This window comes from Geotrypetes seraphini, chromosome 2, assembly GCF_902459505.1.
Source record: "Geotrypetes seraphini chromosome 2, aGeoSer1.1, whole genome shotgun sequence".
Taxonomy (NCBI): domain Eukaryota; kingdom Metazoa; phylum Chordata; class Amphibia; order Gymnophiona; family Dermophiidae; genus Geotrypetes; species Geotrypetes seraphini.
This window is the reverse complement of record NC_047085.1, coordinates 432,030,154-432,057,455: the sequence shown is the minus strand read 5'-3', so window position 1 is coordinate 432,057,455 and position 27,302 is coordinate 432,030,154. Positions and strand designations below refer to the sequence as shown.

At 41.2% G+C, this 27,302-nt stretch overlaps 1 protein-coding gene across 1 annotated transcript in view; it reads right to left on the bottom strand.

Moving 5' to 3' along the window:
- The window catches only part of MRC1 (mannose receptor C-type 1), a 239,932-nt gene that overhangs the window by 174,019 nt on the left and 38,611 nt on the right, over window positions 1–27,302 (bottom strand). The window contains 3 exon segments of the mRNA XM_033932883.1: window positions 1,328–1,441; window positions 9,642–9,803; window positions 20,607–20,780. Of these exon segments, the coding sequence (XP_033788774.1) occupies window positions 1,328–1,441; window positions 9,642–9,803; window positions 20,607–20,780 (450 nt within the window).

Sequence of the window (27,302 nt, the reverse complement as noted above, 5' to 3'; positions counted from 1 at the left end):
CGAGGAATTCATCAATTGCTGCAGCACTTTACACTTTCTCTTAGTCAAACCAAGATAAAGTGTATTACAATAATCCAACCTGTACTGTACACGTCTAGTAGTGCCTATAAGCAGGAGTGGCAGCATTAGCCTCTCCTGTTTTTGCTATTACTTACAGAGCTCTATACCACTAGGATCAAAAGAGGGCTGCCATTGCCATTCTGGCAATGACATTCACACCCATAAGAACATAAAAATAGCCTTACTGGGTCAGAGCAATGGTCCACCAAGCCCAGTAGCCTGTCCTCATGGTGAAAAAACGATATCAAAAATCACAGAGTCCCACAAAACAAAAAAGTGTTATATAAGAGGACCGAAAGGGGTATCAGACAACCCTGCACACAACGATTGAGTGCTGGGAGCAATTCCTCATTTACCCCACAGAACCTCCACCACCTCTTAGTGTGTTGCTTATTTCAAATTATAGCAGCTTGTTTTAAACTTGCTCATGTTTTTTACTTTATATTGCATTTTCCTTTATATTATATTTCTAGTAAGTGTAGAAAAGTTACTTAGCTTTCAGCTTTCAGTTTAAAAATCAATCCCCTGAACGCCAACGCCAACGCCAATCGTTGTGTGCAGGGTTGTCTGATACCCCTTTCGGTCCTCTTATATAACACTTTTTTTGTTTTGTGGGACTCTGTGATTTTTGATATCGTTTTTCATCAAGTACATTATAATAGTGAATTCTGAGTGGATATGTCCTCATGGTGGCCAATCCATATCACTAGTACTGGCCAAAACCAAGGAGTAGCAATATTTCATGTTACCGATCCAGGGCAAGCAGTGGCCTCCTCCATGTCTCTCTCAGTAACAGATTATGGACTTTTCCTCCAGGAATTTGTCCAAACCTTTCTTAAAACCAGCAACATTATCCGTTCTTACCACAACCTCTGGCAACACGTTCCAGAGCTTAACTATTCTCTAGGTGAAAAAAATATTTCCTCCTATTAGTTTTAAAAGTATTTCCCCTATGGGCTCCTTTTATCAAGGTGCGCTACGGGGGTTAGCGCGTCGGACACTTTATCACGCGCTAACCCCCGCAGCAGCCTAAAATCCTAACGCCTCATCAATGGAGGCGTTAGGTACTAGTGCGGCAGGCGGTTTCACGCGCGGTATTCCACGCGTTAAACCGCTACCGCGCCTTTGTAAAAGGACCCCTATATCTTCATCGAGTGTCCCCTAGTCTTTGTAATTTTTGACGGAGTGATGCCTTGACTTCACGTTCACTTTTGTTCTATTATGCACATGATCAGACTTGGTCTCCGCTTCACCATATTGCACTTACCTGGGACCCAGTTTAAATATCTGAATGGATTGTTAGCACTCCACTGCCAGCCACTGTTAACATTTAGACTATTCAGGCCAATCCAGAGCGCACTACCCAGTTTGTTTGTTAACCCTGTGTAAGAAAAAGACACAGTGAAATTAGACTTCTTGGATTCTCTCAGAAAATTAAATTTCTGCTAAACAGTCCACAAACTGGAAACTCGCCCTTTCTTCTATTAAACTACGCTAGCAGTTTTTAGTGCAGAGAGCCGTACTGAACGGCCCGCGCCGCTCCTGACACTCATAGGAACTCTATGAGCTTCGGGAGCAGCATGGGCCATTCAGCACGGCTCCCCGTGCTAGAAAACTGCTAGCGCAGTTTAATAGAAGAGGCCTTCGGTTTATGAATTTACAGTAGATATTCAAGCATTTTTATATTGATCCAAAGTTAGTAATAATTGGGGGCCATGGAAATGTGTGGATAATTTCACTCCAAATAGTAAAGTTGATACTGAGTATACAGAAAAATTACAAAAAAAACTTTGCAGAACTTCATCATTGCCAAAGTGATAATTAAATCACTGTCTAACATATCCTGGTTTTTAAATTCCTTAAAATACTGATTTGCGGCAGGGGTTTTCCACTTAGCTCACATACCGCCCCCCCCCCCCTCCCTCCCTTTATCAAGCTGCACTAGAAGGTGATGCTCCTTTTTCACTCAGTGTGAGTCAAGATTTCACTTTAATGAGGAAATATATCTTTAATGAGGAAATCATTATTTATAGTTTATTATTCATATTCTGCCTTTAAATAAGGCAGATTACAACCATACATACACAATTAAAAAAATAACATTTCTTTGAATGTGACATTTAGAGATAAAGTTACAGACAGTTGTTAATATTTATCATACCAACAAAATAGCAACTTGGTTTATAATTTAATAACATGGCACCTAGGTAAAGGTACACTCAGGAACATATGTCATGATATTTTAGAAAGGCAACATATGTAGTTATGTACCTTTAATAAAATTACCTGAGAACCTACCCACACACCTTCTGTGAAGTAGGTATTAATGAGTGTATGTGTCAAAAAGAATAGAATATATCTATATCTAAAGTTGAGTGGAACCTTGGTTTGTGAGCATAATGCGTTCCAGAAGCATGCTCGTAAACCAAAGTGCTCATATATCAATGCAACTTTCCCCATAGGAGTTAATGGAAATGTGGGCAATTCGCTCCACATCCCAAAAAGACCCACCCCCAAGACCACTGGTGTGCTTCCACCCTACCTTACCACATCCCAAAAAGACCCCCCCACCCCCAAGGCCACTGGTGTGCTTCCACTCCACCATAGGAACCGGCTTCGCCCACCTCAACCCCAAGAACCAGCATCGCCCACTCTACCCCCAAGAACTGGCATCACCCCCGAGAACTGACATTGCCCCCCCACCCATCTGCCTGCCTAAACCCTTACCGTGATTGGGCACCAGCATGCAGCACCAACCCACAGGACTTGCTGGTGCCGAAAGAGCCTACCGCCTGCTGGTGATCTCTGCTGGGCCTTAAGAATCTCGGAGAGAGCGGGAGTCAGAAGGCCTTGAGCATGCGCAGATGCTCAAGGCCCAGCAGAGATCACCACCAGGTGGCAGGCTCTTTCGGCATCAGCAAGTCCTGTGAGTTGGTGCCAGTGCCCGATCGCAGTAAGGTTTTGGGAGGGCGGACGGGCCGGGAGGGGGGGAGCAATGCCAGTTCTCAGGGGCGATGTCAGTTCTCGGGGGTGGGAGCTTGCATATCGAGTCAACGCTCGATTTGCGAGGCAAGATTTGTGAGAATGTTTTGCTTGTCTTGCAAAACACTCACAAACCGTGTTACTTGCAAACCGAGGTTTGACTGTATTTGTATTTATTTATTTATACCCCACCTTTCCCAAGGCAGGTCACAATAGAGTACACACACAAACACTGAGGCATCCATCAGTAATTTTGCAATGTGTGCGCACAAAACCAGGTGCTAAAAATAAAACTAATCTGGGGGGCGCTAGTGAGCGTCACTGTAAATGGCAGCGTAGTGATTTTGCTCCGTGGCGAATCACTATAAAGAATTTTTACCTCTCACCCTCGGAAATATTTTTACTGCAACCCGCAAAATTACCAGCCTAAAGATGTCGGCTTCCAAACCAGGCAAGAGAAAAAGTGCTGAGCCTATTTCGCCAGTGAAAAAATCCGCCTGCAAAGGAAGAAGCTGACTCTCTGCAAACTGTCATGGCGGAACTCCGCTCCATGCGAGATTTGCTAACCACCACAAATCAAAATACTGAAGACATCAAAACTGAACTTGCTTCCCTGACAATTGAAATGGCGGTTTGCCGGTCAAGGATTGACACGGCTGAACAAAAAATCGAGGTAAATGAAAGTAACATCAAAACTCTGCAACGACAATTTAAAAAAGTCGCCATCTTAGAACAAGAACTTGAAGATGCACAGAACCACTCGCGCAGAAATAACATTCGTGTTCTGGGGATACCGGAGTCGAGGGAAGGCAGAGACACCATAGCATTTCTACAAGCAACACTGCCAAAACTCTTAAATCTGGAATTTAAATACGATTTAGAAATCGACAGAGCGCACCGCTCCCCGACGCACGTGCTTGACGTGCATGCGAAATACCCGAGGCCCATCATTGCTCGGCTCCTGCGTTACTCCCAGGTCATGGAGATCATGCGGCAGGCTAAGCTACATCACCCTCTTAAGTATGAGGGCCACACTATTCTCATCGTTCCTGACCTTTCTAAACAGACTGCCAAGCATAGAAAGCAACTGCTTGAATACAGACCAAAGCTGAAAATTATGGGGGCAAAATATGGCATGTTTTACCCGGCCACTCTTCGTGTCACGATTAATAACACTACAAAGAATTTCCAACATCCTCATGAATTGGCTGATTTCCTTGAACTACAAGCGCCGAGTACCATAGATGCCACATGAATATCCTGACTAAGAAGAAGAGCGCTGACAGGGCTTTATATGCGCTTTACTCACTTGAAAATTTGCTAGCTTTGATTGTTTTTTCTGACATGAATGTGCTGAGATTTGCATGGTTTTGAATTTCGATATGTATGTTGAAAATTATTAGGTTGCTGGTTTACATATCAAATCTCTCCTCCTTCTTCCGAGGGTATATTATTCTTATGTACCTTGAGCTATGTTGAGCTTATCACTATCTGCCTATGTGGCCTTACTATACCTGTTCTGTCTCAGATACCAATGTCCGTTTTTCTCTTTCTCTGTGCATATTTGGAGACAGCCTTTCTTTTGCACATCTATTTCATTGGGTTGTTATCCACTTCACTTATGATTTCTCTTTTCTTCCATTTTGATACTTGTATTAAGATTAACACTTCACTAAGCGGCCTACAAGTAAGACTTATTCTTACTATCATTGCTCCAAAAGCCTCTCATAACTTGTGTATTGATTGCAGGATTGTGTATATCTTGATATGGCACCAATAATATTACATGTTCGGAGTTGGGTGCCTAAAGAATGGGACGCACTTCCTTGGATTACTATTCCTGATATATATTTCAGGTATACTATGTGTATTGCTGTTATACCAATTCTTTTCCTTCAAGCATACGGGACCATGCACCTTTATGTCACCTTGCAGTGTTCACTGATATACTATATCCATTGAATTGTTATGTCTCTTAAACTTTGTTCCTTAAATGTGAAAGGGCTAAACAATCCTGTTAAACAACAGAAAATCAGGGACTATGTTTCAAGACTCCAACCTGATATAGTTTTTCTACAGGAGACTCACTTAAATGTAAATGATTCTGCTAAATTTCAATTTCCCTGGGCTTTACCACCTTTGTTTTCACCAGCAGTGGATAAAAAAAATGGTGTTCTGATGTATATTAGATGTAGGCAGGATTTACAGCTGATTTCTTACTCCTCTGACATGCAGGCAGATGGATAGTAGCTCATTGGTTTTACATGGTCTTCAAGTAATGTGCCTCAATCTATATGCTCCTAATGTAGATTCTCCCACATTTTTTGATGATTTAGCTGAACAACTTACACTATCCTCAAATGAGCTTTATATTTTAGGTGGGGACTTCAACCTTATTCTTGACTCCACTAAAGATCGACAGTCTAAATCCCTATACAAACCAACTCGCTCTTGGTATAAATTACAAGGTATAATTTCACAATTTAATTTGACTGACCCCTGGCGTATAACACACACTACTGATAGAAAATTCACCTTCTACTCGCCTCCACACTCAACTTACTCACGTATAGATTACTTCTTAATTAGTACAGCTTTGTCCACTTATATCTCTTCCGCTGACATTAGAGAAATTGCTATTTCTGACCATGCTGCAATAACCTTGCACTTTAATAACATCACTGGGACTTCTCCAAGTAGACCATGGAGATTCAATAATTCACTACTACTGGAGTCTTCATTTGTAGAAACAATTTCGCTGGCAATAACAGATTTTTTCTCTTTTAATAGTCCCTCGTCGACTAATTGGATAAACCTCTGGGACTCCTTTAAGGCATTTATCAGAGGGGTTATAATTTCTCAGGCAGCTCACTTGAAACGTGTGAGATTAAAATCTATTGAAGATTTAGAAAGGCAAATTAAAATTTCTGAAGACTCACATGTGCTCCACCCACATAATTATGGCACCTTATCACATCTCAGGGCCTTAAAGGTTGAATACAATCTCTTACTTAGCAAAACGGCTTCTCACACACTATTACTTAAAAACGCTTCGTATTATTCTGAAAATAATCGTAGTGGGCACCAACTAGCTATGTATCTGAAAGGAAGAGGTTCCAAAACTTATGTTGCTGCTATTGTGGATGAGTTTGACATCACTTTGACTAAATCAGAAGATATTCTCTCTTGTTTCCATAAATTCTACTCAGACCTTTATACATCTGAAGCAAGCGATATACCTACTATTATTAAATTTTTAGACACCTTACCACACACTCCGATTTCGTCGTCATATCACCAAGAGCTTTCTTCTCCCATCAATAAAACTGATATTGAATCGGCTGTTTCACAACTTGCTAAAAATAAAGCTCCTGGACCTGATGGTCTTACAGCAGAATTCTATAAGACATTTCTACCTCAAATAATTGATCACATTCACTCTTTTTTTACATCAATCATCCAATCTGGTAACATTTCAGGCTCCTTTACTGAAGCAACAATAATAATTCTCCCTAAACCGGATAAATCCCCTCTATCTGTTGCCAATTATAGACCCTTATCACTGATTAATACAGATGCTAAGATATTTTCCAAAATAGTAGCTAACAAACTGCTTCCCAGTATGATGGATTTAATCTCACCAGATCAAACTGGTTTCTTACCAGGGCGCCTTTCTAGTGATAACACTAGGATATTAACTGATGTACTTCATATTGCTAGAGCAGTCCCAGATCCCTTGTTACTTATGGGATTAGATGCAGAAAAAGCGTTTGACCGCATTGAATGGAACTACATTTTTCAGGTATTGCATTGGTATGGCTTCCCACCATACTTCCTTTCGCTAGTTAAAATCCTATATTCTGCACCTACTACTAAATTATTTATAAATGATTTGTATTCCGCCCCATTTCATCCCTCCAGGGGAACTAGACAGGGTTGTCCCCTTTCCCCCTTGCTGTTTAATATTGCACTTGAACCATTCCTGATTGCAATTCGTTCAAATCCTGATATAAAAGGTCTCATAACACCTAGTGCACATGTCAAACTATCAGCCTATGCTGACGATGTGCTGTTATATCTAAATCCGTCATCTGTACCCCACGTGCTGGAACTGATTGCCTCATACTCAAACATTTCGGGTTACAAACTCAATCAAAACAAGACTGAAATTATGCCGTTAAATTGCCCTGAGGTTAAAGAAGATATTGATAAATATGGTTTTGAATGGTCCCCTACTAAGCTCAAATATTTAGGTATCCTTTTTGGTCCAACTATAGAAGATACTCTGACTTATAATATGGAATTTCTACTTTCCAAACTCAAAATGCTCATATCTCGATGGTCACCCTTGAAACTCACATGGTGGGGTAGGTTGGACACCATCAAGATGATGCTTATCCCAATTGTCAACTACACATTATCTATGCTTCCCTGCTTAATGCCGTCCCAAAATTACAAAAAAATAGAACGTATGCTGGTCTCCTTTTTGTGGAATGACAAAACGCCTAGAATTAGCATTCGTAAACTTAAGTGTACTAAACAACAGGGGGGAGTCAATTTTCCCAGTGTATATGATTACCATTTGGCATTTCTGCTAAGACAAAGTAGGAGATGGTTAGAACCCCCTCAATCCACTACTTTACCACTATGGGTACCCTTGGAATCATCTAATACCCATTTACTTTTACAATATGCCCCAGTCATGAAAGGTGTTGGTACGCTGGAACACCACCCAGTGATTCAATCCACACTCACTGCAATCAGACATTACGATTCCCATGCGGAGATTACATGGTCTTCATCTCTCATGGCTCCGCTTTGGAATAACCCTTCAATTAAAATTCAAAATAAAATGGTTTCATGGAAATTATGGCAAAATCATGGGTTATGGTGCCTCTCTCACTTATATGATGGAATGAATTGGTATACATTTGAAGTTATTTGTAGAACACACAATCTACCGCCCACACAACTCTTTAGATGGTTGCAATTGACTCATTGCATCAAAAAGTTAATCTCCACCACAACTTTTACTACCGCTATACCGTCTTATTTGGTAACCTGTAATTCTATTGCTGCTTTAGGTAAAGAGGCATCTAGATGGTACAAATCAATTCGCCTCCTTACGGACCTTCCCCCTACAGCTATTTGTAATATATGGCATTCTGAACTTTCCACTCATTTAACAGAAGAAGAATGGTCGAATGTATGGCTTTCTGCAAGTAAGGCACTACATTCCGCTTCCATACTTCAGTCGGCCTATTTTTTGTTACATGGATCATACTGGACCCCTTGTAGATTGGCTAAGATTGACTCTACTAACTCTAAATTGTGCTGGTCCTGCAGGCTACATGATGGTTCATTACGACATATGATTTTTGACTGTCCTATGCTGAAAACTTTTTGGTCACAGGTTTGGGGGGACATAGCTAAGATACTTAATATTAAAGAAAACTTTTCTTATACTTCACTTATTATTGGTGCGACCTCCTCCCGCTACTCACCTTCTGACCCTAGGAGCTTACTGCTACGTGCGCTACTTTTGATAGCGCTTAAGGTCATATTTACTAACTGGAAAAGCTTATTTGATGCATCTCATGCTGAATGGTGGTCTCACTTAAATATCATTGTCAAATACGAATCAATTTATGCTCAGAAGATGGGTTCTCTACGTCAATTTCATGCTATATGGGATCCACTTTTGCAATATTGTTCACTAAAACCCGACAGTGTTGACCTGGCTACCCCTCTGTGATTGTAACAATCTTAAATGTTTGATTTATATACTTATATAGGTATCTTGAGATTATTACTAAACCAGTTGGTTAATACATATGCAATCTTATCAGATGTTCCTCTCTTATTACTTTGTACGGTAGCTTACCTAATGTATAGTATTCTTGATCTCCGACTGTCTTCTAATTCTTTTTCTTTTATTTCTTTCCCACGGACATTGGACTCTGGTTTTGTACATTCATCCTGTTGATATTCCTTATTTTTCTGTTTGTACCATTTTGTACTAAAACTAATAAAAACTTTTGAACTTAAAACCCAAAAAAAAAAAAAATAAAACTAATCTTTAGGTGAGGGAGCATGTCTGGGGGCATAGTGGGCATTTCTGTGCTAATCAGTTAGCGTGTCTGCATTCCCGAATGCTAACTGATCAGCACATGGTTAGTACATGAGAAGTAACCACCTACAAAAGAGGTCATGCACTAAATGGCAACATTAGAATGTAAGGTTGGCCCATTGTAAGCTATGAGAAGATTCATAACAAGAAACGATAAAGACATTCAAGCATTTGCTGGTTTTGTCGTCTCCACTGTTTTGTGTCTTTAAACATTAGCTCATACCCAATAATTTAGAAAATGGAAAACCGGCCACTTTCCAGATGTCCTAAAAATGGCCTTAGGGCACACTAAGGCCACTTTTTTAGCACAGTTTAGTAAAAGGACCCCAATATGAATCTAAACTTATACTTCGATCACATTTTTTTTCCTCAAATATTTGGGTTCTCATATTTCCTATATTGACCTAACATATTCCATGACATATGATTTTGCATTTATTTAAATTTCCATACTTACATAGTCACTCACCTGTAAGGTATGTTTGTTCATGTAATTCAACGACACTTAATAACTCAGAATTCATTTGCTTACAGCTTTGTCGTGCTTGGTGCCAGGTTAGAGCAGCCTGGGAGTTGATTTGATAAGAGAGACCCTCAAGAGAATCCTCGTTCCACCAACTATCACCAATATCTGTATGAAAAAGTGGAGCATGTTTCTTTTTTGTATCTATATATATTTATTTAGATTTATATCCTGTCCTCTCCAAAGAGCTCAGAACGGGCTACAGTTTACATTCACAGTGTTACAATATAGGGTTTATATACAGTGTGCAATACATCTTCATATAGGATTATTTACAGATGCTGGTGAAGGATTGAGGGAGTGACTAGGCAAAAAGGTAGGTTTTTACAGCTTTTCTAAAGTTAAGAAGTCCTTTAAGGACTCTGATATGAGGAAGTAGGCTGTTCCAGAGGTTTGGTAAGAAATGGGAATAGGATCATTTGCAGGCTGTCTGGAGTTGGAGGGAGTGTCTTGATGGTGTATGTAGATGTATTTCACCTTGGGAGCTTAGCGTTCTCTATGGGGTGTAGAAAGGAAGTTTGTCTGAGAAGTATTTGGGTGTCATAATGCAGAGGAATTTATATACCAACACTAGGCCTTTGAAAATGCAGCGTTTGGTTTTGGGCAGCCAGTGGGCCGATATCAGTGTCCATTAATACTTAAAGAAGATTACATTTCAACAAAGACCATGAAGATTCTCTGCAGTGATGTTGGATCAAGTTTTCCAAGTATTTAAGATACTTCTTACAAACACATGATCTTCTCTGTGTGGCGTACAAATGATTCTATATACGTACACAATAAGGAATGATTTGCTTCAACTAGCATTTATTTGGAATTATATTGTGTTAATTTTTGAAGGCTCTTGGAATCCAAGAGGACAGACACAATTTCCTGGCATTACATAACATGAATGCAGGTAGTGGCAGTATGAGGTCTAGATATATCCAGCTAGGTCTCTTCTGTAGACGTGCATAAATGGTGATATTTTAGTCATCTACGTGCAGAATGAGTCACATTTAAGTTAAATAACCTCATGAAATATATGCCATAATTCAGGGGCATAAACAGACTTGCAATTTTGGGTGAGCTAAGATATAACCTGGGTAAGCCCTTCTCTCTCCCCCCCTCAATACATATATGCAATTTTTTAAATCTTCCTTTCAGCCCCTGCATCCATCACTCCCTCTCTCTTCCCTTTCATCTCCTCTGTCCCTACTTCTTTCTTTCTTTCCTCTGCCACAAATCAGCATCTGCTCCTCTGGGGACCTGCGGCCTGGCATCTGTTCATCAGTTTCTGAGCTCCATCCCTGGTCTACCTCATAGGAATCATTGCTGGTGACATCTTGAGGCATCCGGTACTGACTCTTCAGGCTTCCCTCTACTGCAACCCCACCTTGGAAGAAACAGGAAGTGACATTGAGGGCAGGGATGTGATAGAGGGAAGCCTGCAGAGCCGGTGCAGGTTACCTATAAATGTTGCCAGCTGCGATTTCTATGAGGTGGACCAGGGGTGGGGCTCAGAAACAAATGGACTGATGCTGTGCCATGGAGGGAAAAGATTGAGAAAGTGAAGTGAGGCGCCAGCACTGAGGTGTTTTGGGCCTCATGGGCCCCCAGACTGGGTGAGTCTGAGGGTGGGGCCCATGGCTATACCACTGCCATTGCCACTGCCACTGGCATTTTACATTACTAGTAAGAATGCACATGGGCAGAGTTTGGGTAGAAGTTAAGTGAAGCACGCATGTACATATGTAATCCACCTTGAACTGCAAGGTACAGGCGGAATAGAAGTCAGTAATGTAATGTAAATTGTAGAACATTATAATTTCCATGTGTTCTAGCTCCAACCTGAAGTGGATATTATAGGGCTGGTATAAATGATAGGGCTGGTATAAGGATTCTATATAGGGTACTTTGAGTTGTGAGCCCAAATTTGGGCGCATGCCCAATTTGCACGGGCAAATTAACGGAATAACGAGTCAATCAGTGCCAAAAATGAGTAACAACCAACACTAATTGGTAATAATTAGAATTTGTGTATGCATCTTTTTAGGTGTATTCTTTAAAGAGATGTGTGTAAATTCTAGTGTGCAGATCTGAAAAGAGGGTATGACCATGGGAGAGGCATGGGCATATTGTGGGTATTCCAACAATTTGTGCTCACAGTTACAGAACATACCTCATCTGTGTCCCAGTTAGGAATTACGCCAGGTTTCACCTGGAGTAAATCCCCACACCTAAAACTTTGCCGCAGATCCTGGCACTAAGCATGTTCTATAAATGACACTTTCTTTTTTTTATTTTTTTTATTTGAATTTAATACATTTACAATATCATAAGGAAAGGATATCAAGGAAAAAAAGGTTTCCATACAAGTTTTCAATACCACAAACAATACTAAAAAAAACCAATCCTTTACAAGCCCACTAAAAGGGGAAACATATTGCTTATTTACCAACTCAATTTTTAAAAGGTAAAAAAAGAAATGGGTTACATTCCAAAGAACCCAAATCATTCCCTACTATATTAGGACATGGACATTCCTAACCTAATTTCTCATCAAAGAATGAAAAAGAAAAAGAAAAGGAAAAGAAATCTCACTTCTGTTCACGAGCTAACAAAAATTGTTGCAATTGAATGGGATCCCAAAAAATAAATTCAGTATCTTGTATCTTAGCCAAACATTTACAGGGAAACTTCAAATAAAAAGATGCTTCAAGTGCCAATACTCTAGTTTTCAATTTCAGAAATTCTTTTCTTCTAAACTGGGTAGCTCTTGAGACATCAGGAAACATACTAACCAAATCCCCACAGAACTTGGTCAGTCTATTTTTAAAGTAAAGTTTCATTAACAACATTTTGTCTGTCTCACTCATACATGTTAGAATCATTGTGGACCGAGTCTAAATAACATCTTGAGAGTCTTCAAAAAACTCTGTCAAGTTAACATCATCTGTTATCAGATGGTCCACATCCTGTACAGTTTCCTTTTTCTTCTGGGGAATGTGATAGCAAATATTTATTGGAAAACGATCCGCATTGGGTAATCCTAGTATTTCCTTAAAATGCTTTCTTAACAATATTTCTGGTAATAACAAATGAGTCACTGGGAAATTAACCAAGCGGAGATTCTTTCCCCGATGCATATTTTCTAACATTTCCATTTTTAAATGCAATGACGTAGAGTCTTTTACAGCAGAAAGCGAGACAACTTGCAATGTGTTATTTTGCGTTTCAATCACACCTAATCTAGTTTCAAGACAATTTAAATTTGCATCCACATTCTCAAATTTTTGAACCACAGACTGTGAGTAATCAGATGTTTGTTTCATTGATTCTCTGAGAAACCCCTCAACTCTAGAAATACCTAACCGTAACACTTTCTTTTTTATATATCCGCCTTGAACCGCAAGGTAATGGCGGAATAGAAATCTCTAATGTAATGTAATATATTATTATTTTTTCATTTTCACTTTTACATCATCAATACTTTGGAGACAAATGGAAATTCTTGAAATAAAATAGAACTTAAAAAGGCATCAAGAAATAATTAAGAAAAAAAGTAATTATCAATAAGTAATAAAGGAACAAAGAATGCATTGCAAAGATGCTCCGAGATCCTTCCCTCAGCCAGTCTACAGCAAACATATGGAATTTACACCATGACATTCATTTCTGCTCTAGCACAAACAAATTCCTCAAGCTGCTTAGGGTCAAAAACTTGAAACTGTTGGCCTTCATGAATAATGTAACAATTACAAGGAAATCTTAACACAAAGTTGGCAGATAAAGCCTGAACCCTAGCCCACAAGGTCAAGAAGGCTGTTCCCCTTATCTATGTAACTCATGCCAAGTCAGGAAATATTCTTATTATAGACCCTAGGAACTGAGACTCCAAATATCTAAAGGAAAGCTTCAAGATATTGTTGCAGTCAAGTTCGAAAGCGAAGGTAACCAGCAACGCAGTTCTAATAGTAACCACTTCAAGAGAGGATTCCAAAAAACGGTAGTAAGTCCCAGGGGTTCTTCCTTCTCAGCTGTTACTTTGTGTACATTTTTTGTACTGATTTTTCAGTTACATATAACAAATTTACTCTTAAATATAAGCCCATTTTCAGCCACTTGTGATAGTATTCTATAAAGAAAAGTAGATCTATAACCAGTGCTTTTAGCAGGTTCCCTGGTAATGAATTACCCAAGAGCACCCAGAAGTAGGGGTGGACCAAGAAATATCCTGCACACAAGTGTAGAATATAAAGCACTCTTGGTTACAAAGCACCGATGGACAAAAAGATCCGACACAAGTCTGCGTTTCAGGGGTCACCAGGGTTCTGTTAGATCTAATCTAATCTAGTCTTCGATTTATATACTGGGTCATCTCCCAACAGAGCTCGACTCGCTTTACAAGTAAGTAAAGACCAGCAAGAAAACGAACAAGCGCATAAGAGAAAATAAGTGTGGTGGAGCAACCAATTTGTTGAATCTTAAGATGTGAAAGAGCAGAGTCTGCATCCAATAGTACCCACAAAGTACTTAAAGAGAAAGGCAAGAAGGCCAAACTGGCATTGCTGCTAAAGCGCGGGAATTAACCTCCACATGTATAGAAAATTTGGGGGTGTTCTGCAGATTCATGGCAATTTTCAGAGGAATTTGCCCAGGCAGCAAAGGCATTATGGGCAGAGAGGAGGAAGGGATTCCATAAAGTGTACTCAAAAATTGGAGCTGAGAAAAATTAGTGCTAAGTGGTATTTTCTAAAGGGTACTCTGACATTTAGCACTGATCCCCACAGCAGAAGTTAGGTGCTAAAAGCTGATGTACATGCCAGCACCCAACCCATAGCATTTGGGTGCAGAAATGATGCTGAACTCTAAAACCATGTGCAACTTATCACATGCCCCTGCCTCTCCCCTAGTCCTGCTCCCTTTCGAATTGCATCCTAGGGGATTTCGATGCCCTTTCTTATTGAACAGCACACAAAACCAATATGTGTGCAAATCCCAATTACTGCCAATTACAGTAACTGTAAAAATTGTAATCAGCCATCAATGAATTGATACTTATTATAATGTTAGACAATTTATTTGCGCACATATCTTTCATCCATGCTGACATTTCGGCACCCAAATTTGGATGCCATGTATAGATTCCAAGAGTATCTGGGTAAATCTGTATAGATGAGAATTGTCATTCAGTGGGAAAAATAGGTGCAAGAATAGAGTAGGAAAGGAAAAGTATGTGTGAGAAATTCACTTCCAAATCTCCATCCATATTTTCATTTGTGTGGCCTCTGTATCTGTGGTAAAGCAAGTGCAAAGTGAGCAGGTACATCTTGTATGCATGGAGAGCAATATTAGCCACAATCCAGGCTATTTCATCCACATATCGTGGTTACATCAAGCCAAAATATACCTGGATAGGTTATCTACTCGTATATGTCTTTGAGCTCTGATAATAAGAACATAAGAACTGCCATCTCTGGATCAGACCTTCGGTCCATCAAATCCGGCGATCCGCACACGCGGAGGCTCAGCCGGTGTACACCTGGCGTAATTATAGTCACGCATATCCCTCTATGCCTCTTGTAAGGAGATGTGCATCTAGTTTGCTTTTAAATCCTAGAACGGTGGATTCTGCAATAACCTCCTCTGGGAGAGCATTCCAGGTGTCAACCACTCTTTGTGTGAAGCAGAACTTCCTGATATTTGTCCTGGACTTGTCCCCCCTTAGCTTCAGTCCATGTCCTCTTGTCCGTGTCACATTGGACATTGTAAATAATTTTTTTTTCCTGCTCTATTTTGCCAATTCCTTTCAATATTTTGAAAGTCTCGATCATATCCCCTCGCAGTCTCCTTTTCTCAAGGGAGAACAATCTCAGTCTCTTAAATCATTCCTCGTATTCCAAGTTCTCCATACCTTTTATTAGCTTTGTCGCTCATCTCTGCACCCTCTCCAGCAGTTTTATATCCTTCTTTAGGATGGGAGACAAAAGTTGGACACAGTATTCCAATTGTGGTCTGACCATTGCTCTATAAAGCGGCAATATAACTTTCTCTGATCTACTCGTGATTCCTTTCTTTATCATGCCTAACATTCTATTTGCTTTCTTTGCCACTGCTGCGCATTGTGCCGACGGTTTTAGGGTCCTATCTATCAGTACACCCAGGTCCTTTTCTTGCTCGCTCTTACCCAGAGTTGCACCTGACATTCTATACTCGTGTTCCTTGTTCTTTCTGCCTAAATGCATTACTTTGCACTTTTCCACATTAAACTTCATCTGCCATAGATTTTATAGATATGGGAATCGGTCTGGTAAATTGTTGGCTCGTATGGTTCATCCTTGGCAAGGTCCCCAATTTTGTAAGGGACTTTTGCAGAATTCCTCTTTAGTCACTGACAGGGATCGCCTTACTGATATTTTTTCTCGACATTTTCAGGAGTTCTTTTCTATGAGACCTTCCACTCCGGGTGTTGTGGCTTCTTATGTGGACTCCTTGCGGTTGCCCCAGGTTTCATGGGCAGAGGTTGAGGCCTTGCATGCCCCTATTATGGCCTTGGAGATCGGGCAGGTCATTCGGGACACTCTGTTCTCTAAGGCCCCGGGACCCGACGGCCTTTCATCTGAATTTTACAAAATTTTACAGGATCGCATAGTTGGATCTTTGGAGGCTTATTTTACTAGGGTGGGTTCCTTGGGGGCCTTCCCTGACCATGTTAATTGGGCGCATATTGTGTTGCTTCCCAAGCCTGATAGGAACCCGGCTTTGGTGGATTCTTATCGTCCCATTTCCTTGATTAATTTCGAGCTTAAACTTTTGGCAAAAATTCTGGCTAATCGTCTGGCTGGCTTTCTGCCGGAGCTTATTCATGTTGATCAGGTGGGGTTTGTCCGGGGTAGACAGGCAGTTTTGAATGTCTGGAAAGTCATGGCGGCTTTGGATCATAGCACTACCCACTCTCTCCCTGGTCTACTGATTAGTCTTGATGCCAGCAAAGTGTTTGATTGTGTGGATTGGGAGTACTTGTTTGCGGTACTTGAGGGTTATGGGTTGGGGGTAATTTTCTGACTATGGTTTGTCTTCTATATCATTTTCCTAGTTCGGCAGTTTTGGTTAATGGTACGGTTTCTGGCTATTTTCCGGTGGAGCAAGGCACTCATCAGGGTTGTCCCCTTTCCCCTTTATTGTTTATTTTATCTTTGGAGCCCTTACTGCGGAGGATTCGGGAGGATGGCTTGGTATTCGGGTTGTCAGTGGGGCAGGAGGAGGTACGTTGTTTGGCCTTTGCAGATGATATATTGTTGTTGTTGACCAGGCCGGGTCAGTCTCTCCCCGGGTGTTGCAATTGGTTGGTGACCATGGCCGGGCATCTGGTTTGGAGTTGAATTTGGAAAAGTCCGAGGCTCTGGCAGTGGGTGGGTATGCTTACGGGGATTGGTCGGTTTCTTTCCCTCTGCGACAGGTGGCACACAAACTCAAATATTTGGGGGTATACATCACTGGCAGTTTATCTCGAGCCTACAGGGAAAATTTCACAGTGCTTTTGAACAAGTCCAGGGACCTCTTAAGTCTTTGGGCTCGTTTTCCCCTGTCGTTATGGGGCCGCATAGCTCTTTACAAAATGGTTTTGTTCCCTAAGTGGATTTACATGATGCAAACTTTTCCATTGTATATGACTAATAAGGATATTACTGTGTTTCATACTGTACTACGTAAATTTATTTGGAATAATAGGAAACCTAGAATGACTCTTGCTGAATTATCTTTGCCTGTCGGGCGGGGTGGACTGGCGCTTCCGGACTTGCGGAGATACAACATTGCCTATCTCCTTCGACATTTGGTGGACTGGATTCAAGACACTCAGTTTTATACCCCTATCAGTCTTGAACAGCAGTTGATGGCCCCTACTCATTTGTTGTATTATCTTCACGCTAAGCGTCCACACCGGATTTTTCCCACCAGGGCTCATCCTTTGCTGCGTTCTATGCGACAATGTTGGCAGTGGTTGTGCAAACGCATGCAGCTGCCTTTTACTTCCATGGTTCTGTTGCCCTTGTGGGGTAACCGTGACCTGGACCCTGATGCATCCAAACTGTATTTACAGCGCTGGAGGGGTCGTGGTCTCTGCTATGTGCGTGATGTTGTGTCGGAGGCGGGAGTGCCTCGCTCTTTCCAGAACCTACAGGCGGAGGGTATCTTGGAGGCTCTGGTTGGCTTTTTTATCGCCAGGTGTCTCATTATCTCTACTCACTGGATGCTGCTACCTTGACTGGAGACTGGGCGGACCTGGTATGTGAGACTTTGACTTTGTCCCGTCGGACTCGGGTTAGTTTATCCTTTGCAACTCCTTGGGACCCTGAGTTGGTGGCGGCTGTGTGGAACCAGGATCTCTCTCCATCTAAACATATCACGGGCCAGGGGATTCATCTTCTGATGAAACATCTTCCTCACCTGACTCGTTCTGTGGCACTTCAAGTTTCTTTTGCGGCTGCATGTCTCTCCTTTCCGGGCTTATGTTTCTGGATATGCCTCTCATGCTCGGTGTCCTCAGTGCCAGTTCACCCTTGCAGGCTTGCTTCATATGTTCTGGTCGTGCGACCGTATTCAAACCTTCTGGTCTTTTGTAGCACTGTATCTGCAGTCTGCCCTGCGCAAGCAGATTCCCTTGCGGGCAGACATTCTGCTTTTTTCTCAGGAGGCTCATTTGGGACTGTCTAGAGGGGGTAACCTGTTATTGCAAAAGGTATCATTGCTGGCCCGGAAGTGTATTCTTTTGTTTTGGCGCCAAGTTGATGTGCCTACCTTGACTATGTGGAGAAATGAATTGTTTACATTGTTAAAATTTGAATATCTGGATGTTCGAAGGGGGGGTCCTGGGCCTTGGAGGAAATTTCGGAGAATATGGGCTCCTGTTTGGGAGGGATTATCCTCGAGAGCTCGTAGTTCTTTACTGAACTTTTGACACTGGAGTGCGTGGGGTGGGGGTGGAGGGCTTCTTGTGGGTATGGTGGGGTTGGTTTCTGTGGGTCTTCATAAAGAAAGACGCGTAAGACCTGACTGTTTCTGTTTTTTGTCTTGTTCATTTTGGTTGTTCTGTTTGTATTGTGTGTTTGTATACAACGAAAATTAATAAAACAGATTGCAAAAAAAAAACCAAACAACTTCATCTGCCATTTCTCCGCCCATTTCTCTAACTGACACAAGTCAATCTGGAGTTCCTCGCTATCCTTCTGCAATTTGATTGCCCGGCTTAGCTTTGTGTCGTCTGCAAACTTGATGATCTCACTGGATGTTCCTTCTTCTAGGTCATTGATGAAAATATTAAATAAGATGGGCCCAAGTACTGAGCCCTGGGGCACACCGCTAGTCACTTTCTCCCAGTCTGAGAACTTCCCATTTATGCCCACTCTCTGCTTTCTGTTCTCCAGCCATTTGCCTATCCACCTTAGTATATCTCCCTCTATTCCATGGCTTTGTAGTTTCCTGAGAAGTCTTTCATGTGGAACCTTGTCGAACGCTTTCTGGAAGTGTAAGTATACTATGTCCAGTCAGCCACTCAGATATAATCAAATAACCTATCCAGATATTTTTACATGGATTTGCTGCCGATGAATATTGCTCCCCATGATCTCTACGGCAGGGAGTTTGCAGATTGATGACTATAATCCTGCATTCTGATTGACTGAAATCCAATATTCTGTTTACTTCAAAGGTCCATTATTCCACTGTGAAAATATATAGACATTTTGTAAATGGAATTTATAAAAATTTTTTTACTGTATTTTCATGCAAAACCTCAGTGTAAGGTTATAACACTGACCCTCAAGAAATCTCATTATTTAACAGCAAGTGCGCAAAATAGTGGAAACTGCATTGAATAGAGGTTAAACAGACCTCTTTATTAAAGGATATTAAGCCCTAATACTCAACATGCCGAAAAGGTTTACCACAAAATGTATTAAAGTGTTTTGTTACTTGTGCATTTTATTTTGTAAGTTTTATGAGAGGGGGCATGCCATAGGCAGGCAATCAGCATGGAAGCATTATTCAGCTAGTATATTCTGATTAGCATGTGCTAGCACAGGGGTGGGCAACTCTGGTCTTTGAGGACAGGAATCCAGTCGGGTTTTCAGGAATTCCCCAATGAATATGCATTGAAAGCAGTGCATGCAAACAGATCTCATATTCATTAGAGAAATCCTGAAAACCCAAATGGATTACGGCCCTCGAGGACCGGAGTTTCCCATCCCTGTACTAGCTGAATAACATGGACTAAACAAAGGATCTCTAGCATACAAAGAGTGGGGCAATGAAGGCGGTACACCCCAGGTCCAAGCAGCAGAAGGTAGGTGAAGTGAACATGGGGCTGTGGTCCACATGCTCTTGGCTGCCGCCTCTGCCAGCCCCAGCCCCATTCCCACCTGCTTTATCAATTTCTTTTTCCAGGGCAGAGGGTTGGCAGAACCGACCATCGCGCATATGCGGACTGTGGCTCTGTGACCACTCCACATGCCCCCACTGCCTGGAAAAGAGAGGTGCTCTGGCCAAAGGAGGGGGTGCTCCACTCCAGGTGACCATCAGGCCAGGTACTCCACTGCATGGAAGCACATATCAACTTCTAGACAGGAGGCAGTAAGTGCTCCCGTGTTTTGTTGTTTTTTTTTCCAAAATCCTGCACAGTAATGAAAAAATTAGTACAGAACTTTAAAAAAAAAAAAAAAAACAACCAAAAAAAACAAACAACCCCAATTATTTTAGATGCCCTATTTTAGAAGCCACAGAAAATCTGGGTTTAACATGCAGGAAAAGTTACATGTTAATGTCCAGATTTTAATGCATTTTAGTAAAAGGGTCTCAAAATTTGATGTTTTAGTAATGCTTAATAATCGGTCGTGTGTTATAAAAGCCCATACATATAAAAGTAGTACTTACTTGTTTCTGGGCAAAATCCATACATTTTATCTTGATCATAATTTTGTGTTGTTGCACACCAGACAAGGCCATCTGATCTTCCTTCGTTTGTGCATTTAGCATACCACTTTTGGCCAAAGAGGAAAGGAAACACACATGGCTGCCCATTGGAATTCCCTCGATATGTAAATATGTCTACAGAAATTGAATTAAACAACAATGTATTCAGGAACACACTAATACTTAAAGAAATAAATTGCATTTCTCAATAACCCATGTTAACAACATTAGCACATGTTAATAACATTATTGAGAAATGAAAACATGTGTGCAATAACACATGTTAACATTAGCACATGCATTTTGAATTCTGATCCAAGGTGACACTGAGGTCTTTCCTCCACTTTCTCCACTAATGTTAACAACATTAGCACATGTAAACATGTAAATATTACTGTCATTCAATTTCTGTAAAAATAGTTAACATGTAAATGTCTACATGTTGTTAACATGTGTTATTGCACACACGTTTACATTTCTCAATAATGTTGTTAACATGTGCTAATGTTGTTAACATGTTTGCATGTGCTAATGTTGTTAACATTAGTGGAAAAAGTGAAGAAAGTGGCGGAAAGACCTCAGTGTCACGTTGGATCAGAATTCAAAATCCTCCGGACATGACATCTTCAAATAATAATCTGAAGGTGTGAACACATCCTTGGTCTTAAAAACTCCACATTAATTCATTCAATGTTTGAGTAAAAATATTACATTAATCGACTGTTTTTCAAATTAGCTGATTAGCAGAAGCACACAAAACTGTTACTATTTTTACAGACATTGAATGACAGTAATAAGTTAGAATTGAACTAGCATATAAATATATGATTAAAATTAGACTATTTCGTGGTATCATGTAATGTTTGTTACAGTAGATCATTAATAATCAAATTATGACAAAAGTCCTAAGGGCTCTGGATAATAAACTATATCAAATTTGGGCATTAACACCTTGGGCTCCTTTTAAGAAGGTGCGCTACAGGTTTTACCACACGCACTGGATTAGTGCGCGCTAGCCAAAAATCCACCGCCTGCTCAAAAGGAGGCGGTAGCAGCTAGCGCACGGGGCATTTTAGCGCACGCTATTCCGCGCGTTAAGGCCCTAGCGCACCTTTGTAAAAGGTGCCCCCTAGTTTTAGCACAAGTTATTGCCCTAAAATATTCAAAAGAAACTAAGGATATGCACAGGGGAAATATTTGCTTCATTTTTGGCCTTTTTTCACACATTTTAATGCTTAAATAGAATTTATGCACATCCAATCAATTTTACAGCCAGTACGTTTTTTTTTAAGGCAATCTAATGAACCAGATGTGTGTTAACACATGCACATCCTTACGAAACTGTGGTACAAGTACTGAAGTTTAGCCAGTACCATGGTAAAGGGGTTGATCCCCTGACCATGAACACACTCATGGTATGCAGTCCTGTATCCTAGGTTCATACCTGTAGAGGTCTGAAGCCCTAAATTAAAGCTTCTGGCACTATATCTGCCTCCCATTCTGCAGTGGTCTTTCTTTAAAGGTCTCCGCATCAACCTCTCCAAAACTATAATTTGTGAAGTTATGCTACCTCTTGGATCCAAAACCTGTCCTCAGATTTAAGATTCAGAAAAGTGTTTTCTCTTTCCATTTCTCATTCAGAGGCAAAAGGGTCACTCCTGTTTAACCAGAACCAGAATCCAAAATGGCAGAGGATGACCTGATGCTCTCCTATGTCTAGCGTCTGTAGACCATAGGGGATTTTCAGGTCAGTGACTGCCAGTTTGAATTTCAGTGCTGGCAAGGCAAAGCAATAAGGCATTTCTCCTGCTCTATGGGCCTGAAGTTGCCTTCTTGTATAAAGGAGAGCTAGGAAGAATATGGAAATCTTAGGCAGGCTATTTTTTTGGAAGCTGAATAGGAGATGATGGATTTGCTACAGGTGGGACTACCTACATATTAGATCTAATTTAAAAACAGATAAAAATGAAGGCAGATAAATACCGTATATACTTGAATATAGGATGAGATTTTTGGGCCCAAAAGTGGCCCAAAAATGGGGGTCTCGTCCTATATTGGGGTCATCATACAATGAAGACCTGACCCACCTCCCCGGATATTGCAGGCATCAACCGGCAGGAGGGATTCCTCCTGTTTCCTGTCCCGGCCGACTAACAAACTATTTTTTAACCCCTTCCCCCCTGCGCTTACCTTTTGCACCATTTTTAATCCCTGGTGGACCAGCGGTGTATGAGGCAGGAGCGATCTTTCCGCACCCTGCCCCGTGCTGAGCCTCTCCGTCCCTGGTTCTCATTTCACGGCGAGTGGCACACCCGACAGGGCCGAGCTTTTTATGCTTCCTGCTCGGCCCAGCACCGCTGTCTGAATGGCTGTTGCATCTCCAACCCTATATGTCATTTCTGTCTGTCCAAGTTAGATTGTAAGCTCTTCTGAGCAGGGACTGTCTATAAATGCAAAATGTACAGCGCCATATATGCCTTTCAGCACTATATAAGTGATAAGTAGTAGCAGTTGTTTATGAGACAACATGTTTAGATATTTCCTGACATCTCAAAGCAGACACAGGAAAGAAGAAAGACATTTCAACTTTTGCATCATGAAGTGCATAGTAACATAGTAACATAGTAGATGATGGCAGATAAAGACCCGAATGGTCCATTCAGTCTGTCCAACCTGATTCAATTTAATTTTTTTTTTTCTTCTTCTTAGCTGCGCAAGAATCCAAAGCTCTGCCCATTACTGTGCTTAGATTCCAACTACTGAAGTCTCCGTCAAAGCTCACTCCAGCCCATCTACACTATCCCAGCCATTGAAACCCTCCCCAGCCCATCCTCAATCAAATGGCTATATATAGACACAGACCATGCAAGTCTGCCCAGAACTGGCCTTAGTTCTTCACTATTAACTATTATTTTCTGATTCTAGATCCTCTGTGTTAATCCCATGGTTTTTTTTTTTTTTACTCTGTCACCGTTTTCCTCTCCATCACCTCTCTCGGGAGCGCATTCCAGGCATCCACCACCCTCTCTGTAAAGAAGAATTTCCATACATTGCTCTTGAGTCTACCACCTCTCAGCCTCAAATTATGCCCTCTGGTTTTACCATTTTCCTTTCTCTGGAAAAGATTTTGTTCTACGTTAATACCTTTCAAGTACTTGAACGTCTGAATCATATCTCCCCTCTCCCTCCTTTCCTCTGGGGTATACATATTCAGGGCTTCCAGTCTCTCCTCATACGTCTTTTAGAGCAAACCTCCTATCATTTTCGTCGCCCTCCTCTGGACTGCTTGAAGTCTTCTTACGTCCTTCGCCAGATACGGTCTCCAAAACTGAACACAATACTCCAAGTGGGGCTTTACCAATGACCTGTACAGGGGCATCAACACCTTCTTTCTTCTACTGGCTACGCCTCTCTTTATACAGCCCAGCATCCTTCTGACAGCAGCCACTGCCTTCACTGTTTTTTCGCCTTTAGATCTTCAGAAACTATCACCCCAAGATCCCTCTCCCCGTCCGTGCATATCAGCTTCTCACCTCCCAGCATATACGGTTCCTTCCGATTATTAATCCCCAAATGCATCACTCTGCATTTCTTTGCATTGAATTTTAGTTGCCAGATTTTAGACCATTCCTCTAACTTTTGCAGATCCTTTTTCATATTTTCCACTCCCTCCACGGTGTCTGCTCTGTTACAAAATTTTGGTATCATCTGCAAAAAGGCAAACCTTACCTTCTATCCATTCAGCAATGTCACTCACAAAAATATTGAACAGGATCGTCCCCAGCACTGAACCCTGAGGGATCCACTACTCAATTTTCCTTCCTCCGAGCGACTTCCATTAACCATCACTCTCTCTGGCGTCTGTCCGACAGCCAGTTTCTAATCCAGTTCACCACTTTGGGTCCTAACTTCAGCCCTTCATGTTTGTTCAAGAGCCTCCTATGAGGAACCGTGTCAAATGCTTTGCTGAAATCTAAGTAAATGACATATAGCATATGTCCTTGATCCAGTTCTCTGGTCACCCAATCAAAAAATTCAATCAGGTTCATTTTGCATGATTTACCTTTAGTAAAGCCATGTCAGTTGTGTTTTCCAGTTAAATGTAATGCTAGATTTGGTGTTCAAACCTATATTTTTTGGGACCCAAAACAATTCAGGCTATTTTTTGATCCTAAATAAAAAAGATTTATCTAGTCAAAATACTGCATAAGTTTTCTCTGTTACAAGCTCAGTATTTTAAAGTGATTTGGAGAGTTGCCTGAAATTTCCTGCTGTTTAGTTTTTCTTTGTTTTGAATTGGTTTCATCTTCTCCCCTTAGTTGTGATCTCCATATTTCTTTGGGGGGGAGGGCTTGTTTTTATATATTATTTTTCATTGTATAAAAATTTCCCTTGTTTAAATTTTCTGAAATATATCAGCTATTTCTTGACAAAGTTGTCTGAAATGTCACAGTTCAAAATCAATTAAAAATAAATAAAGATGGTTATAACACATTGGATTTTATTTTATTTATTTTATTTTTTAATCTTTATTCCTTTTTGAATCTTACACAGTGGATTTAATAATGAACTCATATTTCCATATTACCATGGCTTAGTTAAGCACCATAGAGTAATGCTACAACAAAATAACTGTGACCTGCTGAGCAAAAACGTATCAAAAGTGGGGTATGTGATTTATTGAAGAGTGTGGCACAGTAGTTAAATCTACAGCCTCAGCACCCTGAAGAGTGGTGTAGTAAGGGGGTGGGGGAGGGGCACTCCGCCCTGAGCGCTATCTTGGTACCTGTCCACCTCTCTGCCCTCTCGCTACCAAGCATGTGCACCACTTCCCTGCCCCGCACCTCTGTAACGTTCATGGCATGAGTAGTAACCCTCAACCTGCTGTCATGCCTGCATTGGCTCTTTTTCTGATGTCACTTCCTGGACTCACGCCCAGGAAGTGATGTCAGAGGGAGAGCTCATGTAGGCACAACAGCAGGTTGGGGGTTGCTGCTCGCACCAGGAACATTACAGAGGTAAGGGGGAAGGGAAGTGGCATGAGGGGTGATGGGAAAGAAGCATGTAGGGGTGGGGGGCTGAAGGGGGTGGGGGGCTGAAGAGGGTGGGGAGGGGCAGCACTGCCCTGTGTGCCTCTCACCCTTAATATGAGGTTATGGGTTCAAACCCTGCACTATTATTCCCTGTGACCCTGGGCAAGTCACTTAATTCCCCCATTGCTCCAGGTACATTAGATAGATTGTGAGGGAAAAATGCTTGAGTACCTGCATAACTTCATGAAAACCGTTCTGAGCTCCCCTAGGAGAACAGTATAGAAAATTGAATAAATAAATAAATATTCATACCACAAGATAGAGGGACATCAATTACATAATCCTGCATAATTTCAGCCTCAGGTATGGATTAATTACCTCTTTAAAAAATAAGAAACATTTATCAATAAAAACTGATTAACCCCATAAATCACATACTTTGCAATTTATAGGCTGTAAAGTATGAAAAACATAAAAGATGTGAATATAATTGCATAGTCCCATTGTACTGACCCTAAACTACTAATTATTTCTAAAGCGCTACCAGACATACGCAGCGCTGTACAGAATCACGAAGAAGACAGTCCCTGCTTGAATGAGCTTACAATCTAAACAGACAAGACAAATAAATAGGATCCCCTGGATACAGTTTAGGGGAATGGTTAATCGTGGGCTAGGTTGATAGGCAATATGCAAATTTTTCAAAAGGAAAGTTGCCCAAATTTACCCCTCCAAACTTTGGTAGCCTTTATCTCTGTTATTCGTAACCCCACTTTTGGTACTTTTTGACTTAGCACGTCACAATTATATACAATGCAGACTTGCTAAAATCAAAACAATAGAACATCAAAAATGACTGATTTTATGGAATTTTTAGTTTTAGATGTAATAATTTAGGACTAGATTTACTAAAGCATGTTTACATGTTTGCATGTGCTAATGTTGTTAACATACTTTGGGCTCCTTTTACTAAACCATAGAAGAGCTGCTTACCGCAGGCCGGTGAGGTAAATGCTCGCTCTATAAGCATTGGAGCATTTACCTCACCAGCCCATGGTAAGGGGCTCTTCTGTGGTTAAGTAAAACCCAGCATTTATTAGTGCATAGGTCTCATTATTTAAAATGGAACCTATGGTAAATAAAAATGTACTAAAGTGAAGCTATAGCTGGTGATGAAAAAGCTATAATGAATGCAAATACCAAGCACAGCTGTATAAAATGTGAAAATATAGAAATTAGGAAAAAAGATCTTAGGCACCCAGACACCTGATCCTTAATGGCTCCCGCAAATTCTTGTGACAATTCCCGGGAGCCAGTAAGGATGCCTCTCAGTACCGAGCAGCAGCGCCAAAGTGCGATCCTAATCATGTCACTCAGAAGCCGAAGGAACTCGTGGTAGCTGGTTAGCAGCAGGGCAGGAACTTGGAAAGTTCGCTTCTGCCCGCTGCACTTCCACCGCGGATCACCAAGATGAGGTACCATATGAGGCTAGGGCAGGGAGAGAGGCGGGGGCAGAGCCTGGGAGGGAGGGAGGATGCAGAGTCTGACGGGGAAAGGAAGGAAGGGGGCTGGGTGCAGAGTCTGACAGGGGAGAGGGAAAGGAAGAAAGGGGGCTGGTGCAATG